Here is a 19,175-nt window from a genome sequence, read left to right as displayed (position 1 = left end):
GTGTGAGAGAGAGGCTCCGCCCATCTGTCAGTCACCTGACATCACTATGACATCAGGTGACCCATTTTTCCTTCATAGCACAGCTTGAGGCCAAGCTTTGCTATAAAGGAATAGCAAAGTCCTGCTTTCAGTAGGGGTCAGTTGCCCCAATGGAGTTCCCATTGGGGAAGTCCACAGCACTGCTGATTCCATTGTTGGTGACAGCAAGCCTCCCTAAGTTAAGGAACAATTTGCTAACATATTTACCCCAAGCAGTTAGGATGTTTGTGACATCAAGGTTTAGTTAGGGCTGGAGCATAGCTTACAGGTGACACTCTTAGCTTAGTAAAAAGGAACTCAAGAATCACACACAGTACAAATTTGGAGCAGGCATAGTACAGTAATTAAGATGTGGAAAGAGTTGAGTAGTCTGCATAATTCAGTTTTCATAAATGTTTGTGCCGTCTAACTGATGAAACATCCCACCTATCTAAATGTGAAGAAATGTTGTCCGGATCAGCCCGAATGTCAACTTTTTATATTAGCCAGATCTGCAAACCATGTGATTACATTTATCCAATTATTCCCCCAGATAAAATATTTAGGCACATGGTGTGAAGGGATATACAAAAGCTAAAGGATATGTGTGGTTTCTGTTTGATAGGCATGTGACATAGTGTGGAAACTGTACTTTAGTCTAACTTTTTCCTCTGTTCTTATTTCCAGGCAAACAGTAAGATGTCAGCTGCTCAAAAGGCCCTGGCAAAAGTTGACAAGAGTGGCATGAAAACAATGTCTTCTTTCTTTAGTTCAAAAACTAAAACAACAAAATGAGACTTTTGATACAGTAATTATTTTTGTATAGGCCAGCTTCTTTTTCACTTCTTCCCTTCCTCTCCCCCTCCTCTCCCCCTCCCAAGTTTTCAGATATCCCTTTAAGGCTCAAAAGTAAAAACAGTACTGTGAAAGTTAATATTGTGTAAAACAAAGTCAGGATAGCCTATTGTAGTTCCCACTGGGAAAACTCATTTTGGTAATTTATCATATCAGCCAATATGCTTGTTTATTTAGCACTGTTAAGCTACAAGGTGCACATTGCAATGTAATGAGGTAAAATAAATTCATTTCTGAAACAGATATTTCTTGTTTCTTGTCTTTTTAATGGATGGGGATTAGGGAAATGCCAAATGTTTCTTCCTTTTTAAAAAAAACCTGAACTGGGTTCCCCCCGCCCAAATGGTTTTTGTTGAATTTTAGAATATTAACAAATACAAAGAGGGGAAAAATAAGTTTCTCAAGCATACAAAAACTAAAGAAAATAAGAGTCATTAGGATATAAGAGCTCATTTTTTAAAAATCGCTTTTCAGTTTTGGAACTAACGATGTACTAATACTAGATAAATTCTAATACATTTTGCCATTAACATGGCAGCATTTTGCTTATTACATTAGTGAGCTGGATTTTTTGTTAGCTGTTACGCTTCAGTGTATGGTTAATCTCAGTTTCTCAAGAAAAGTGATGTGATACATGATTAAACATGCTCCATGTTGTGAGTGATCCTTGCTTCAAGAATATCAGTGATTCTTTCTGTGCAATAAGGACAATTTTAAGGGACATTGTTTTAGAGAGTCTGCTGATTTAAACGTAAAAGTTAATTAAAGAGAGTTGGACACTTATTGGAAGAAAGTCTCATATACAGTTACACAAGCTGAGGTTGAAGGCATCTCCTCATTAGCTAGAATGGAAAAGTAGCTCTCAGCAGGACTACAAGTTGGCCAAATAATTTTCCATATAGTGACCGTGGATCACATCCAATGTTGCTGTTCTGGTAAAACAGCTTGTGCAACCGAACTTTCCTCTCCCCTGTAGCTCCTTCCTCCATCAGTGCATCTTCAAAATCTGTCCCTGCAGGTTAGGACCCTCCAGAACAGTTTTTTTCCTGCCAATCTAAAATGGCACACATTTTGTGTGGGAATAAATTTATCAGGAAAGATGGGTGTGGGTGTGTACACATTCACACACCGTATTTTTCTGTGTATAAGACTAGGTTTCCCCCCTTAAAAATACTGTCAAAAATTAGGGGGCGCCTTATACAGGCCATCATCTCGCCCGATTTTCTTAAATCTGAGTCCCCCAAAATAGGCGGTGTCTTATACATGGCGGCGTCTTATAGACGGAAAAGTAAGGTGTGTGTGTGTGTTAAAACAGAAGCCAGTAACAATGTTGTTAAACTGACACTGTTCATTCAAACAGAGGAACACCGATACAGTCGTCATGAATCCATTTTCAGCAGAGCCCCTCGTTTACTAAAAGGTGGCATTTGTGTGTGTTTGTGTGTTTTAGGTTATTTTTAAAAATTGCGCCAAATGTACCAAAATACTTATGGGAAAAGAGAGTAGTTTGCTGTTTGAAACTGACTTAGAAATACAATGTTACAAAAAAATGTAAAATGGTGCCTAAAAGCAATAAAATCCAATAGCAATAAAAGAAAATAAAACAGTAAAAAATATTTTAAAAAATGTTGTTAAACTGACTGAACTGTCAAAATCAAAGTGTTACAAATACATTCGTTGACAAATCATCTGGGTAATAATATTTATAGATGTGCTTTTTTCTTTCACTAGATGTCTGCTCGTCACCAGAGGAAGAGATGAAGGGAATGAAAGGAAATGTGGATGCCTTGTTTTAATGTGGAACATTCCTAAAACCATTTTAAAGAAATGCAAATTGTATTGTTAGAGACTGTTATCCAGGTGAGATTCGCTGGTAGAGCTGGAATTCGATGAGGTCAATTTCCCTTCTGGTATGTGGTTGGGATCTCTAGCTTGAAGTTCTAGATTTTGATCTAGTACAATTATTCCTTGTCCTTTGAGCATTTCTGGCTTGGTGTACCTTGTCTGCTTACTGCTGTCAGCTTTCAGCAAATGTATTGAGGGGCTTGTCCACATGTGAGCATTATTTATCTCTTAATCCACTTTTTCCCATCCAAATTAACTTGGAGTATTCCACACTTGTGCATACTTGAATTTGTTTCTGAGGAGAAACCACAGTCTTTCGCATTCATACTGGTAGGAGTTTCCTTTTCTGTTTGAACCTGTCTTCTCATTTGTTATTATGCCAATTAAGTAACAACAGGGAATGTGCACAGATAGCTGTGCACCTTGGGTCTTTTATTTATTTGAAAAATCTGCATAAGAAGTGTGCAGTAGGCATAGCCAGGCAATTGTAAATTTGCTTGTGCAGTTTTCAGCAAACCTGATGGTTCAGAATTATACACACACAAAGGGGGAGAGGCTAATGCTAGTGCCATTTCCTTGTGCAGTTTTCTGGTTTTGTGCAAATCTGAGGGATCAAAAGGGAAAAAAAATATCCTCCCTTCATGAATGTACCAGAAATAGTTACAAGAAAAGAAATGAGAAGACTAAGGAAGCAGTGGGGTGGAAGGGGGGTTAGCCAAAAGTGACAATTGATCCACCCACCCCAAACTACCAAAACAAATTATCTGCGACCCTGAATGGAGTCCAACGGTTTGGAGTCCAATTTCTAGCAATTTATCAATCAAGATTTGTATTATTTGAGGTTAACGTTCTGGTATTACACAAATTACATGTGAATGCAAACCTACAGCAAACTCTGGTGTGGGCAAGCTCTAGATAATCCTGTTTAATCTTATTAAGGGCTTATATAGGTAATTTATTTTCCTTTCTGAAAAAGCACAACATCTAACCCTTGTGCCTATGGGAGGAAAGGTAACTGAAGGACCACTTGCTCCCAAATAAACTTGCCTGTGTGTTTCTGCCTTCAAAATGGAGGCAGATGGCAACAAGAGACAGTGCCTTTTCTGTGGTGGTTCCCTGGTTGGGGGAAACTCAGAGATACTTGGCTTGTGCCTGCTTCACTAACTTCCTGAACTTTGAAAGGTTGATATATTATTACTGTTTCTTGCACTACTTGTACTACTGTTCTGATGGCTGGGTGTGTGCTTTTCTTCTTCTTTATTTTTAGCAATTTAATGTTAATGTTTTTTGTGTTGTTTTTTTACTTTTTTATTGGGTTTCTGCCATGTAAACTTCTGTTGAAAGTTGATATGTCAATTTTAAAAAGTCGTTTAATGAACCGGGGACTATGCAAAGAACCCTTTACCCTGGATTATTCCCTTCACAATAAAGATGCACTTTTCCCCACACGTGATTCCTATCTTCCCTTAAGGCAGGTGTTTTGTTGTGGCGATACTGCACTTTCCCTTCAAATCGCATTATTATTTATTTGAAGAAAATGGAATTTTTAGAAGCTGTATGCTGTTCCTCTACGCGAGCAAACTCCGCTGTACCTTATTTAGAAGAAAGTACAAACCGTAAAACTTCCCATTGTCCTTCACCAGGTCATCTTGTTTAAATGTGTGTCTGGTTAATTTTTCTTCAGTTTTTTGGAAGCTATGTCCTGGCTCTATTTGATAGGACACCTCTATATCATCCTAGGCACGTTTATACAGAACTATGTCTTGTGTTAAGAGGGTTTACTCCTTAGAATGGATTTCAGGCCTAGTATTCTTGGGATAAAAGGAAAAAGGGACCCCTGACCATTAGGTCCAGTCATGACCAACTCTGGGGTTGCAGCGCTCATCTCGCTTTATTGGCCAAGGGAGCCGGCATACAGCTTCCGGGTCATGTGGCCAGCATGACTAAGCCGCTTCTGGCGAACCAGAGCAGCGCACGGAAATGCTGTTTACCTTCCCGCTGGAGCGGTACCTATTTATCTACTTGCACTTTGTGCTTCTGAACTGCTAGGTTGGCAGGAGCTGGACCGAGCAACGGGAGCTCACCCTGTTGCGGCGATTCGAACCGCCAGCCTTCTGATCGGCAAGTCCTAGGCTCTGTGGTTTAACCCACAGTTCCATCAGGCACCAAAAAGTGTCTTGTGCAAATTAAAGTCAAAATGTAAGTGCGATGTGCTTTGACAGACCATGGAGAGGATTGCACAGCACATCTTTCCAGTTACAGAGTGGCGTGCAATTCTACTCAGTATTGATCCAGAACAGATTCCAATGTTTAATTAGCAGAGTAAAAATTCAAACACATTGCAGGATCCCCCCCCCCCCCAAAAAAAATAGACCAGAGACAATTATATTTCATTCAGCAGAGCTTTACGGCTACTGAAGGCAAATGAGCATAATGGTCACAAATCCAATACATTCAGGATTGGCACTGTCCATAAGAAATCCAGTTGCAGCCGACCTAACTTAAACTTACAATAACTTATAATGAATCTAAACCTTACCACTAAGCATACTATGTACCGAACACCACACCAGAAGGAAAAGAGATAGAAATCGAAGGAGTACGGCTCCTCCTGAAATTTACCTCAGGAAATGGGAAACACCACAGCTTCTTACCAGCTTACCCACCTGCCTAACACCCCAGGAACACCTGGCACAGTCATGGCATTAAATAAACAGTGTCAATTGCTGGCAGTTTGCTCTAAGAACTCAATAAGCTACGTGTCTCATCGTTCGTCGAGCACCAGCAGAAGTGGTAAATCTTATTTCAGAAAGTGCCAGGAGCTGGTAATTGGGTCCATGCTGATTCTAAACAAGGGCTTTTGGGAAGGAAAGGTATTGGGCATACTGAATCACAAGAAAGGTGGGAGAGAGATTTTTAGTCTCTAGTGCCACCTGAAAGGCGAGCTAGTGCACTGCCTGTTGCCCTTTGCTGATTATTAATGGCAGCTTCCCTAAGGAAGCCTGGAGAGAAAGTTGTCCATGTGGCATTAAGCCCTTTGTAGTCCCCAAATCGCTGATCAGGAAAAGACTTGCCAACTGCAATTAACAGGGACTTGCTAATGTTTTGACTCTTGAGATGTATGCTTTTAGGACCTGCCTTATTTTTGTAAAATTTTAACTCATTTTTAAACTGCTTTTAATATTGTATAATAATAATTTTAACATTAATGTTGTGCTTTAATTGCTGTAACCTGCCATGAGACCTTAGGGTGAAGGGAGGATAACAAATTGTAATAATAATTACAGTAAACAACAACAACAACAATTTAAGGGGAAGACTCAGACAGAGGTTTTGTTGTGAATAAAAAAGTAGGGGTGTGGGGGTTTTTTTGCTTTATAATTTAATTCCATTGTGTCAGATGTGATTATTCATATAAATAAATTTGAGATAATTCATCTTAAATTGTGAGAATGGTGATTAAAGCTAAGCCCTGTTTCTGACGGACAGTTTATTGTCTATTGTTCTTTGTTGGTCACTAGTTACCCAAAGGTCTCCAAGCGACTTAGAACACCTTTTAAAGCAATCATAAATATACCATATAAGACCCGTATCATTCATCAATTATGTATTTATGCACATACAGACAAATAGCCCCCCCTCCCCATCATGTAGATTTGCACAGAAAGGAGAACTGTGCTTCCTGTGGCTTCTCTCATCCTATCCAATACGGCCAAACATTAGAAGAAGGAAAGAAGTTTCAAATGAAATGAAGCCTTTCATGTTTGGCCTGTAAGGAGTGCAAACGCTTTAAGAGAAGGATGAAGTAGACCATTTGTTCTCAGCAAAACATTGCCTGCTCTTCCTTTGCCGCTTCTTGAATTCATCACACAGGGTTACGTTCCAAGCTGTAGTGTAGGCAACATACCGAAGTCCCCCCCCCCCCCCGCCCATTGAGTTTTCATTCCTCATATGACCATTTTTCTAAAACAGGACGCAAAGTGCTGAGGGAGCCGCACTCTCTGACAGATTAGGAAGCGAGACTTCTTTTTTCTGCTGTGAATCCTCTCCATGGGGAGCATCACTTTCAGCCCCTAACAGGTAACCAGGGAGAAGGAAGCAAAAGGTGCGAGAAAAACAATCAGGAATATTCTAATTTGGAGCCAGTTTGTTAGCCATCCTAGAGGTAGCGCCATTATTGTCTGCTGCCACACAGGAGTACAATAATTCACATGGGTAATGATAGTTCACACAATATCCCCGCCCCCCCCCCCAATTCAGTTCAACTCTCATTTTTGAAAGGGAATGTGCATGTTTCTGCATCTAGGTAATCAAAGCGACAACAGTTCCAAGAGGCAGGAGAAATCGGCAAAAATCCCATTCTCTCTCTCTCTCTTAAATGTGCATTTTCCACTGTTTTTTTTACATTCATCATACATACATTGCCCATCACGTATCACTTCCCAGTTCATTTCTCCATGGCATTCTATGCAACCCTTATTCTGCTGCATATTCTATTATACCATCCAATTTTATCTTATGTATTTCCTTTATTTAATACTTGATTTTTTAAAAAACCCATTCTCTTCCATTGAGGTTCAAAAGCCCTTGCACTTATAGAATTGCACCAACTGAACCAAGCCTTCTGGATTCACTATAGCAGCAGATTTATTGGAGGCCGCTAGAAGTTTTGAGGGATGGTGAGTTTATTCACTTCCCCCCTCCCTCTCCAAAATTGGGGAGGTAAACATGAGTATGGTAACCAATACTAATCCCACAGCTTCTGTGCATTGCGTGAACATTGTAACAAACCTGCCGCATTGTCTCTATGCTCCGTGTCTCTGGCTGTAAGAGAATCTTCAGCATACTTCATTAGTACAACATTCTTGCCATGATCGCTTTCCAAAGTGTCTGCTTCAACAAAAAAAGAGAAAAGGGCTAGTATTGTGTAAATTCTATACAAATTAACACACCTCATAATACACACACTCTGGTACAGTGGTACCTTGGTTCTCGGACTTTTATTTGTTCCTGAAGTCCGTTCTACTCCCGAAACCGTTTGAAAACCAAGGCGCAGCTTCCGATTGGCTGTGGGAGCTTCCTGCACTCAATCAGAAACTGCGTTGGACATTCGGCTTTGTGAAAAACGTTTGCAAACCGGAACAATTACAGCGTTCGGGAGCCAATTTGTTTGACAACTAGGCCATTCGGGAACCAAGGTACCACTGTAGTAGTATTTATGAAAAGTCTACCCTGCCTTTCTTCCCAAAGGAGCCCAGGGCAGCAAACTACAAAGCACCAAAACAAACAGCTAAAAATGAAATAAAAACTTAAAGCATTTAAGAACCATCAAAAGTGCATCAGCTTGGAAATTCCAGCACCAACATATTGAGGCAGAATTATTATTACTGCATTTTTACTTGGGTTTCTCTGAATTTGAGCTGAGGATTCCATTTTTGTATCTCACCAGTCAAAGGACATGAGCAAGATTAATCCGTTATGGAAAAGACAAGTAAGAATCTTGTGCGCTCAAAAGGCAAATTGTAAGGTGACGTGAGCTTTTGACTGGAGTCTTATTTCAAATCCACGGTGGCCTTGAAACTTGGTAGATTCATTTACAAATAGAAGCAGTTTTGCACAGCGAGGCTCAAAAATAAAGTGTAGGAAAAACAACGCTTGATTTCATAAGAACTAGGCCTGGCCATGGAACCTAAATCCAAGAATATAGAGATAAATACATCAATCTCTTAGTGTAGATACATCACACAATGTAGATGGTGGCAGAGCGATTTCATTTCAGAACTGACACCTTACATGATGCTATAAATATTAAACAACAGTAAGAATTTCTCTGTCCCTTGACAGACTCACACCATTGCCGTCGCCATTACCTGATGTCTCTTCCAATCGTCCCATTATTTCATTCTCGGTGGCATGGAGGTTTTTCCTCAGAAAATGTGTTGTCATTTTCCCTTTTCCTTTGACCTGTATCTCTCCCCTTTCCACCATCTCAAACACTTGGCGTGATAATGCTCTGTTGAGTGAGAGAAGCACAGAAAATGTGGGGCTCACAATTCACCCATTTCCCAAAATCCACAGGTGTCCAACACCTCTGTCCCTCATGATACTGCCCGCTCCTCCACCCAATTCCACGCTGCCAAATTCTACCCTCCTTGACGCTTATGCATCTAAGGATGTGTGCACCCCATACCTTTTAAGCATGTTCAGAATGTGTTTTTCCCCACTCAAGGAATTCTGGGCCTTGTATTTTACCCTTTGTAGATCTCAGTTCCCAGCAACTCTGAACAAACTGCAGCGCTCAGAATTCTTCGAGGGAAAGAATGTGCTTTAAAGGTATAGGGTGTACACAGCCCTAACAGAAATTACAAGTGGGACTTGCAGCAAGCATTCCCGTGTGGAGCCATGTCCTCTCCCAAAGTCCACCATTCTATCTTATCTCCACGTCCATCGGCATTTTTTCTCCCCCTGAGCATTCTCAGTCCTCTCTGGCTGTTTATGTGGTGCATGCCTGCCCCCCACTTTACTGTCGTCCCCTATTGGTTGTGCTTCTGCAAACTCTGCCATTCCCCCAAGCCTGCTGATATTTCCATTTTCTGTGTGGATAGTGCTCTTTTAAAGGGATGGGGGTGGGTTAAACCACAGAGCCTAGGACTTGCCGATCAGAAGGTTGGCTGTTTGAATCCCTGCGACGGGGTGAGCTCCCATTGATCGGTCCCTACTCCTGCCAACCTAGCAGTTCAAAAGCACGTCAAAGTGCAAGTAGATAAATAGGTACTGCTCCAGAGGGAAGGTAAATGGTGTTTCCGTGCACTGCCCTGGTTCACCAGAAGCGACTTAGTCATGCTGGCCACATGACCCGGAAGCTGTACATCGGCTCCCTCGGCCAATAAAGCAAGATGAGCATCGCAACCCCAGAGTTGGCCACGACTGGACCTAATGGTCAGGGGTCCCTTTACCTAGTGCTCTTTTGGCTAGATAAGGATCCACTGCCAGAAAATGTTGCTATTGATCTGCAGTAGGCTTTGGGAACGTTGCTGAACTACAGCTCCCATCAGCCCCAGCAAGCATGGCCAATGGTGGGAGTTGTAGTTGAGCAACACCTGGAGGTTCCCCACACCTGATATATAGAGTGGACAATTGGAATATGAGAAAGGCAGTAGTATCCATCAGTAGGTCATCCGCTTTGCCCTACAAAAGTTCTCACTGCCTACCCCTGAAGATAATTCGATAATTGATGTGGAGCATGTTAGTGGTCCTAGGGACAGCACAGATCCCACAAAATGTCTGGGATTTGATAGCCTTGGTACTGCCAATGTAGAAAAGACAAGAGGAGAATTTTCCTTGTGTTTTGATTGACTTGCAGGTTCTTACCTGAACGTTGTTGGGCTCAGATGGATTTTGTCTGGAAGTCCATGGCTTTCCATCCTAGAAGCTGTGTTGACTGTATCGCCAAACAAGCAGTACCTGGGCATTTTCTCCCCAACCACTCCAGCCAAAACTGGTCCAGTGTGCACCCCAATTCTAATCTGCTGGCATAAACACAACAAAGGAAAATGTGTTCTCTGTTACAGCTCTAAAAGAAATAGTTGGTTGTTTTTCATTCAACCTCCTGGATTTGTTGCAGTATAACATGACATTTAGCAAGGCCATCATTCAAAAACACTTTCTGCACCACAGCAAACTAGTCGGCTTCCTACTGACTGCAGCATGGTGAGAGATAGCTCAGCAATGGAAGAACCAGGCTGAAATACTCCGGAACGTTTGGGAAAATAATATATGGGATTCTTCTTCTTCTTTGGTGATCACTTGTAGCCGAGTAAGATTGTCTTCCATGAACAATGTCCTAGTGTCTCACCAGACACAGGAGGGCAATTAAAGGCATAACTAATAGTGACACCTTCCAACAGTGCTATTTCTCTAGAAAAAAGAGGTGCCGGAACTCACTATGAATGCCTCCCGTGTTCTCTTACAATGTCAATGGCAGCCACCTGAGAGGTGCTGGAACTGAGATCCAGAGTTGGAAGAGAACTGGGAGGTCATCCCATCCAACTGCCTTGCCAACTGCAGGAATTCAGTGGGAATTACTTCTGAATTAGGCATCCATAGAATCATGCAATTGAAGTCAAGATCAAATGTACCTGTATAGGCTTATCTGTGAGTGGGTTCATCACTTCCCTTGCAGCTATTCTCATGCCCAGGGCAAAATTAGCCACCCTTTCAGCATGACTGCTGACAGGCACTGGAATCCCTCCTACAACCATGTAGGCGTCTCCTATTGTTTCCACCTGTAAGGCAATAGAGAGGCATACTGTAGGGATGGGAAGACAGAAAATTCCTTGGCCAACACATGCCATGACTGCTACCCACTTTTCTGTCCCACACAGAGAGGTGTCCTTCCTATATTTCACCTATAGCTCAGAGGCTGCTCTCATGAGGGTCCACAGCCAGTTGCCCCATTTAGCAAGGCTTATTAATAAGCACACAACATTTCCTCGGCTTCAGCTGAGATTTCTACATTGCAGGGAGTTGAGCCAGATGACTCTTGGGTCTCTTCCAACTCTATGTTTCTGTGTGGGCAGTGTTGGATGGAGACATTAATCTGTCCCGGATAGTCAACATAATACATTATCACCACCACCACAATTAAAGGGTTGCACTAGTGCAGTTTATCCTCTAGGTCAGGCATAGGCAAACTCGGCCCTCCAGATGTTTTGGGACTACAGCTCCCATCATCCCTGACCACTGTTGCCTAGGGATGATGGAAGTTGTAGTCCCAAAACATCTGGAGGGCCGAGTTTGCCTATGCCTGCTCTAGGTAGCAGGGGAAATATTTACAGGAATAAAAGGAGGCAAGAATACTGGCATGCTGCAGAGGGAAATGATATGAAGGAAAAACTGGTCTGGAAAGGCTTGACATGTTAATGTTTTTGACAAGTTAATAGTCTTCAGTTTTCATTCTCATCCTTGTGCCCATCATTCTAAAACAATTTTTCATAGCAATAGGGCTTGATACAACCAGCTATAAACATCAAGATGAGCAGGAAAGGCAGAGTAAGTGATGAAAATGTGTGTAAATTGCAAGAACGCTTACTTTATAAACACCGTGGACACTAGTTAGCCGATCAAACCTTGAGTACATGGAATTAAGCATGTTCACTATCTGAATAGGTTCACAGGCAGAGCAGATGTTTGTGAAGGTCACGACATCACTGAAAAGTATTGTGCAGCAACTAAAATCTCCTAGGGAATAATTAAAAGAAGAATGGCTATTTTGGAAAGTCTGTTTTGTTTATTTTAAGCCACAAAAACAAGACACCATTCTGTTTGTAAGGCCAACGCAGTTGACAGTGCCATTTGCTCCGGTCCTTCTGTTGGTAGAGATGAAAAACCAATCCCCACATTCAGGGCCAGCCCAAGATATTTTGCCGCTCAAGGCAAAGCAGAAAATGGCGCCCTGCCGCTGCTGCCTCCACTGCCACATGCACACACCACTGCTGCTGCCTGAGGTGACTGGAAACTCCTGTGGCAGGAGAGAGAAAGGTAGAGCAGAGAGGAGAAGGCAGTAGTGGCCCCACTCTTCCCAGGCAGTGGCTGTGGCTATGGTCACCCTGCATATTCCCTCTGGTACTGAGGAATATTGCTTCTTATCATTAGACAGCAACACCATTGGTACATGTGCAATCTCCTTCATTAGGACCAGTAGGACATAGCTGATTTCCCAAGGTTAGAATAAGGCAGTCAGGGGTGGTTGTCTCTTTAATTTTGTGCTATGCTGCATGCCCAATGGCAGCCATTTTGTGCTATGCCACACTCCACGGCAGCCATTTTGTGACTTGTGTCCCCAGCACCCTCTCAAAATTCAAAATGCTCCCTCTATTCCAAAAAAGCTTGGCAACCCCAGACTGTGAAAAGTCTTTCTGTTTCAAGATGGACTCAAGTGGCTTAGACTGGTGTTACATTTTATTGGACCAATGGGTTTGTCAGTGAAGGCAGCAAACCTTTGCACATGGTCCTGGACACTTTTAATCGGGATGCATTCAGACAGAACTTTCCAGTTCTCAAAATCTGCTTTTAATGTAAAAATATGCAAAGAAAGAATAACATATCCTCTGAATCCTTTTGCGCTGAGGTGAATCGCTTAGATGGCAATACTTCTGACACACTTTAAACAGCAAGCTATAGCCCCACATTCCAGCTGAAATCACTCAAGCTCATCATACTGTAATATATTTATTTATGAGACATACACCCCACTCTGATCTTGAGTTCCCAGCAGAACTCGGGGAACCAACCAAGGCCAAACCTGCCAAATCAGCAATGTTAGAGTATCAGCCAGTTTCCCCCAGACTATCTGCCGAACCCCCCTGTCTTGCTTTATTAGAATTTCCCAGTTGAAATTGGGTAGCTGCCCAGTCTTTCAAAACATTACAGTGATATCCTTGCTGCCACTAAAGCATGAAAGGACAATAAAAAGCATTTACCTGCTTCCACCTTTTTGCCCTCCTTAAGCTGATTGGCCACATGTTTTGGCAACATGGCGTAGAGCAGAGCCTCCGATTTCTTCTTTTCCGCTTCCAGGTTTTTGGAGAGAATCCTTAGCTCTTCCTTCTTCCTCTCTAGCTGGTTAGATAGCTCTATCTCTGCCAGCCGTTGCTGGTTGAAGAGGATGAGATCCCTTGTTGTGTCGTGCTGTGCAATGTCAGAGAGGTGCATCCGTTGCTCTTCCAGTTCCTCCAAACTGCGCAACTTGGGTGAGCACAAGTACATCATGCACTTCATGGAATCCATCCAGATCATTTGTCCTTTTCATTAAAAAAAATGAAATAAGTTACAGAATGATATTCCCTTGTGCTTAAAGCTACTGATTAAGCTGAATCTTACTTGTAACACCACCACAAACCTATTGTACACCTTGAACCCCCCAAATCTTGCAAATACTTCGTCACCAGATCCTAACAGAGGTTTAGAAGTTAGGTCCAGAATTTTGAATTCTTTTGTGAGGCACTGGAAGAGTTAAGGAAGGAGGAATGGCTCCTAAGGGAGAGGTGGGCAACATTTTTTAAATTGGCATTTGCCATATTAATAAAATATGTAAATGCAATACACAAATTTATAGCAGAGATGTATATTGTACACCCCAAATGTAGATCTGTTTCCTTGTTTTATTTTGCCTTGCATACAAGCAGTTATGGTGGTATTCCATTTGCTAAGGAAAGTCTCTGTATGATTTGTGAGTAAGTTTCATAGGATCAGGAGACACCAGGCTATATTCTCTTTGCTCCCAGGTATTAAATGCTGGTTTCTTGTGCAACCACCACTCAGAATGAATGGAAATTAGATCTTAATTGTTCAGATTAACTGTTTACAGGCCCAAATTACCGGTACTACAATACTGTATATGAATCTGGCCCTTAGTGTGGTTGCATCTATTCTGGTGCCATCTTTCTTTTCTTTTCTTTTTTCTTTTTTTGGTGCCTATTGAAGACCTTTGTATCTCAGCTGGCCTTTTAAGTGGAGTTATTTATACCTGTCTATTTCTGCATTGACTTTTAAATTGTTTTTAAATATGGAATTATTTTTAATTGTCTATATATATATTTTTCTGTGAAATCACTTCAAGACACTTACGGGAAGCAATCCATCAATGGAATCACATAGATTAACTAACTTCTAGAAATGTGGGAGTCTTCCAAAGCCATCCAACCATTTTTATATAAAACTGCAGGTGACCATCTCTCAAGTTTCCCTGCCACCACAGTGCTAGCATGAGGGTCCTTAGCATTCAGATGCCTGCAAAAAGCAAGTTTGTTTGATACCTCTGAGCTTTAGCATGGGCCGTCTCGTCCACAAGTTAGGCAGCGCATCCCTTCGTATCTTGAGAACAAACTGGCTGTTGATAAACTTCCGTATGCTAAAGATTGTGAATGTAACTTGTGGGTGAACAATAGAGAAATACTCATCTAATCTGGTTCCGTAGATCTGCAAGCCTGGTACAAATTTCTGAATGTTCACACCAGCCTGCTTGATCGTCAGCTGAGGAGCAGATAGAAAGGTTGCATAATTTCATGACTAAAAGGAAAGTTTTCAAACTCTCTTGAGCACCAACAAAAAAAAAACCCTTCATGTGTGATCCCACTTACATCATTTTTTAAACAAAAAACAACAGCACCTTTTGCCAACATATATTCGTAATTTTAAAACTTTGCATACACTTCAACCACAGATACTCTGAGACCAACTCAACAAGCATCTCTATTCCAGCTACAAGGATTCAGGCCAATGGATAACTTACTGTTTCATCGAACACAATGTGGAAAGGAAACGCACAACAGAAAGTTCTCTCCTCAACCCAAAGTCTCTCAGGAAAAAATGGCTCCAAGGTACGAATAAGGTCCTCTATGAAACACAGAGTGATAGACAACACACAGAGTGAATTTACAAAGAGAGAATATTTTCTTGAATTTCCACATTTCGCCTGTATATAGTAATTTGATCATTCTCCATTGATACATCCTTTCCTTTGCTGTGGCCAACACTTGGAAAACGTCTTGTTATACCATTCAGATATCAATTCCTGCCTTAGTTATCCCCCTTTGTAGCGGGATAATGCTTCACCGTTTTAGGGGGATAATGTATGATAGGGCCAGTCCAGCATCTATTTCTGGTTTGGAAGACACAAGTAGCTGTTCAGAACCCGCAGCCCCCCTACACCTTGGTATTCATTATTCTGGAGGTTGTGAAGCTCTACTTGCTGGATAATAAAGAATTTGGCTGAAACAGTTCCACACAGTTTCTAACATATTTACAATCTGATTTTTATTGGTGGTGGTGGTGGGGAGAACATCGCATCAAAATTTGGAGCAGGACACAAGATTTGGTGTGTGTAGTCAGAAGGGGTGGGTATCTTTGTCTATGTAATAAAATTCCAGGCTTTCACTTACCTGAACTTAAGCATAGATCAGTGTAATTGAGAAGCAGCAAGGCATCACATTCCAATTATATCAATCTATTATATCGTCTGGCAGTTTTCTGTAAGGATACTTACATCCAAAGACAACCTCTAATTTATGCTGATGAGGCCCATCTTTCATTTCAATAATCATGCTGGGGTTAAGAAGGATTTAATATACCTCTCCTAAATTTCACAATGTGCCTCACAATGTCCCAGTGAGATTTCTTTTCTAGTTGGTGCAACACAGATTCTTCCCTCCCTTTCTGGAAAGCAGCATCCAGTCTCTAAATAGAACATTGGTAGAAAAATGGTACATCGTGGTAATTAAGATTAACTGAATCATGCTCATATTCTAAAGCCATTTACACAGAGCAACCTCATGGTTGCCATAGAAGGTATAAAGCACAATAATTAAATCTGTATACATCAGTTTTGCTGTACACATGGAGAGTGATTCATCTATTACAATATCTTAAGAGACTTGCAAGGCTGCTCCCCCTCTCTAAGCCACGAATTAGTTTCTGCTAACTCAAAACTAACCCCCCCTCCCACTTTTGACAGGACCAATTTTGTCACCTTTTCATCCTCTTGACAGTCTTCACCTGCAGAGGCTATTTTTTCTTCGATCCCATTCTTTGCTTCTTTCTCATTCTGCGAAAGAAAAAACACCACGTGTTCTTTCTTCCCAGTGCGCTCCTCTTCTAGATCTTGATGAAGAATCTTCAGCGTCACTTCGCTGTCAAAGAAATCTCTTGACACAGCTTCAAGGATTCCTATGTAAGAAAGAATAATCGTTTGTGTTTCCGGTCACGTCATGAGTCAATGGTGGTTGCTCCTCAGGTTCAGGCAGGGGAAAGCCAGGATTTATGAGGCAAAATTCCTGGCAATGTTCCCCAGTGGGGTCTGGGGAGCTCACTGCATCCCACTGTGCCACGCAAACCCGTGTCTGCCAACTTGAAAGGCAGAGCGGGTGCGGCCTGGGAGTGTGTTGCTGCCATGGACCAGCCTCCACCTCAGGCATGACTTGTGGCTGGCTCCTCCATAATTCGGACAATTGGCATTAATCAAGAGGCGCTCCTGGACCAACACAATGCTCCATACTTCCTTCTTCACACATGCCCAGACTTCCCTCTCCTCTAGCAATTAGGGTTGAAGCATTCTGGCTTTTTAGGTGGAATTCTCTTCATGGAGACTGCACTCAGGGAGGGGAACCCTGTTGAACAATGTGGGATGGGCCATAAGGACCACTGGAGAGGAAGGAGGAATTGTCCCAAAATAGGAAACAGGTAGTTCATTAGTGCAAACGTATTTTCTACCCTCTATGAAAAGGTTTACAGAGCAAAACGTGACAAGGAACAAGATATTGTAGTATACCTGGGACAATATGATACAGGCCTTTTCTGTCGGAGTAATAGTGGAGCAACAACATCCCATCGGTTCTTTCTACTCGGAATGATGGCGCATTCATTTCCTAAGTAGAAAAACTATTGCTTTATTTTCTTGGGGGGGAATCCTACACACAATAGTTATGCTCAACATTCTTAAAAGATGCATTCCTAACATCCTTGGGACAAGCGCCTCTGAGACAATTCTGTTAAGGGGGGGGGGGAGAGCGGGCTTTCTCCAAACAAGGACCACATTCCCTTCCCAGGCAACTTTTCAGCGTCAAAATGCCTGTGTGGAGTTCAGTCGTAATGCTTAACCACAGTTTCATGTTACATCACATACTTCTCCCTCTACTCTCTTTCTCTTGTGCGGCCAAGAGGAGGAATGAAAAATGATTCAGTTTTGCTTTTACTACTACTACTACTACTACTACTACTACTACTACTTTATTATTTATACCCTGCCCATCTGGCTGGGCTTCACCAGCCACTGTGGGCGGCTCCAAACAGAATATGAAAAACACAATAAAACATCAAACATTAAAAACTTCCCTAAACAGGGCTTCCTTCTAAAAGTTAGTTGTTTATCTCCTTGATATCTGATGGGAGGGAGTTCCACAGGTTGGGCACCACTACTGAGAAGGTAATTTGCCTGGTTCCTGGTAACCTCACTTCTCACAGTGAGGGAACCACCAGAAGGCCCTTGGCGCTGGATCTCAGTGTCCGGACTGAACAATTATTGTATTGTAATTCTTGTATTGTCATTGTAGGTTTCCCAGTCGTAGTACTAAGCTGAGAGGTGGACTTTAAACTTATCAAACTGCCCCAGTAGAGAACAGTGCTGTATCACACCATCCCAGGTAGAATGAGCAGATTAAACTTTTCCCCTCACCTCAGCATTGTGATAGGGAAAAGAAGCCCTCAGTTTTGCCAGGGACTGGCAGGCCAGGTCCAGGTCACACATTCACCCCCCCCTTTCTAAAATTGTTTATTTTGTATTTTCTTAAAAGGGCTTTTCAGAATTGTGTCTACACAGCAAAGGAGGTACCTGGTAGGACAAGGCAAGATAGCTATGAAGGGCATCAAGGTTCTCGATAAACTCCATCAAATTTCCTCCTAGGGTCCGTAGCATTCTGTCGTATCCAGACATCTTACAGAAACTGAAAAAGTATTCCCCAAAAAGTTTGAGCACTACCTCTTCTGACAGCTCTGAGTGGAAATAAATGAGATGAACAAATAATAACAGGGTTGGAATAATCGCTCTTAAGCACTGAGCATGAGCAAAATCCAGCCATTACACCTTCTCAAAAGATCACAAGCCTGGCCAACGTCCTAGTCTGAATGCAGAGACCTCTCAGCTGCTCAGAAAGATCTCTTCTCTTGCCAGGAAACATATGGTCGACCCTACCCGGGTGGCGCTGTGGGTTAAACCATAGAGCCTAGGGCTTGCCGATCAGAAGCTCAGCGGTTTGAATCCCTGTGATGGAGTGAGCTCCTGTTGCTCGGTCCCTGCTCCTGCCAACCTAGCTACCCCTTGTTTGGTGATGTGAGGAGAGTGTGTGGCATGGCATAGCACTAATATTGCGTTTGGCAGAGGACAGGAAGGAGACATACCTGCGCACAGCAGAAAGTATACCTTTTGCCATGAAGAAGACTTGCCTGTTCCCCCCCCTCAACGCAACACCCTAGCAATTGTTAATGCCCCCAGTATCATATGACTTTCTTCACAAAATTTCTCCATTCAGAGAAATGTGTACAGTTCTCACAGGGCAATGGGCGGGACAGCAGAGACGTCAATCGCAAGGCTAGTTCTTGCATTTCAGTAGGAGCTCCATTTAGCTGTTTTGGTGGGCAAAAAGTGCAGCTGATGAGGGAACTGGATGATTAGCTAAGGCAGGGGTGGGAAACCTGCAGCCTCCCCCAGGTGTAATGGGACGGCAACTTCAGCCAGCTCCAGCCAGCTAGCCCAACGATCAGGGATGAAAGCAACTTCTGGAGGGCCACAGATTCCACACCCCTGAATGGGAAGGATACCCCATGGCCTTCATCTGGAGTCAAGGCAGAGGCACCATGCTCCACTGATGAAGCTGACAGGCCCACTTTAAATAAGTCCAATGGGA

General features: G+C 42.4%; 2 protein-coding genes across 4 annotated transcripts in view; one reads left to right on the top strand and one right to left on the bottom strand.

The window, feature by feature from the left end:
- The window catches only part of LOC114593725 (ribonuclease H2 subunit B), a 19,009-nt gene extending 12,853 nt beyond the window's left edge, over nt 1–6,156 (top strand). For 2 of the 3 annotated variants that reach the window (XM_077926395.1, XM_077926394.1), the window contains exon 11: nt 706–1,116. In XM_077926395.1, the coding sequence (XP_077782521.1) occupies nt 706–813 (108 nt within the window). In that variant the 3' untranslated portion in view covers nt 814–1,116. Of the gene's footprint in view, nt 1–705; nt 1,117–2,604 lie in introns of those variants that run through there. The other variant, XM_077926396.1, reaches the window with a different exon arrangement.
- On the bottom strand, nt 2,716–19,175 carry LOC114593729 (guanylate cyclase soluble subunit beta-2-like). Its single transcript, XM_077925342.1, has 13 exons — nt 18,104–19,175; nt 17,045–17,141; nt 16,247–16,443; nt 15,849–15,954; nt 15,011–15,114; nt 14,535–14,751; nt 13,200–13,520; nt 11,810–11,958; nt 10,857–11,003; nt 10,090–10,244; nt 8,589–8,731; nt 7,510–7,608; nt 2,716–2,894 (listed from the first exon to the last, which is right to left on the bottom strand). Exons 1-13 carry the CDS (start codon nt 18,203–18,205, stop codon nt 2,716–2,718), a joined length of 2,016 nt encoding a protein of 671 aa, XP_077781468.1. The 5' UTR covers nt 18,206–19,175.

Source organism: Podarcis muralis, chromosome 3, assembly GCF_964188315.1.
Source record: "Podarcis muralis chromosome 3, rPodMur119.hap1.1, whole genome shotgun sequence".
NCBI lineage: Eukaryota > Metazoa > Chordata > Lepidosauria > Squamata > Lacertidae > Podarcis > Podarcis muralis.
This window is presented reverse-complemented; position numbering and strand designations above follow the sequence as displayed.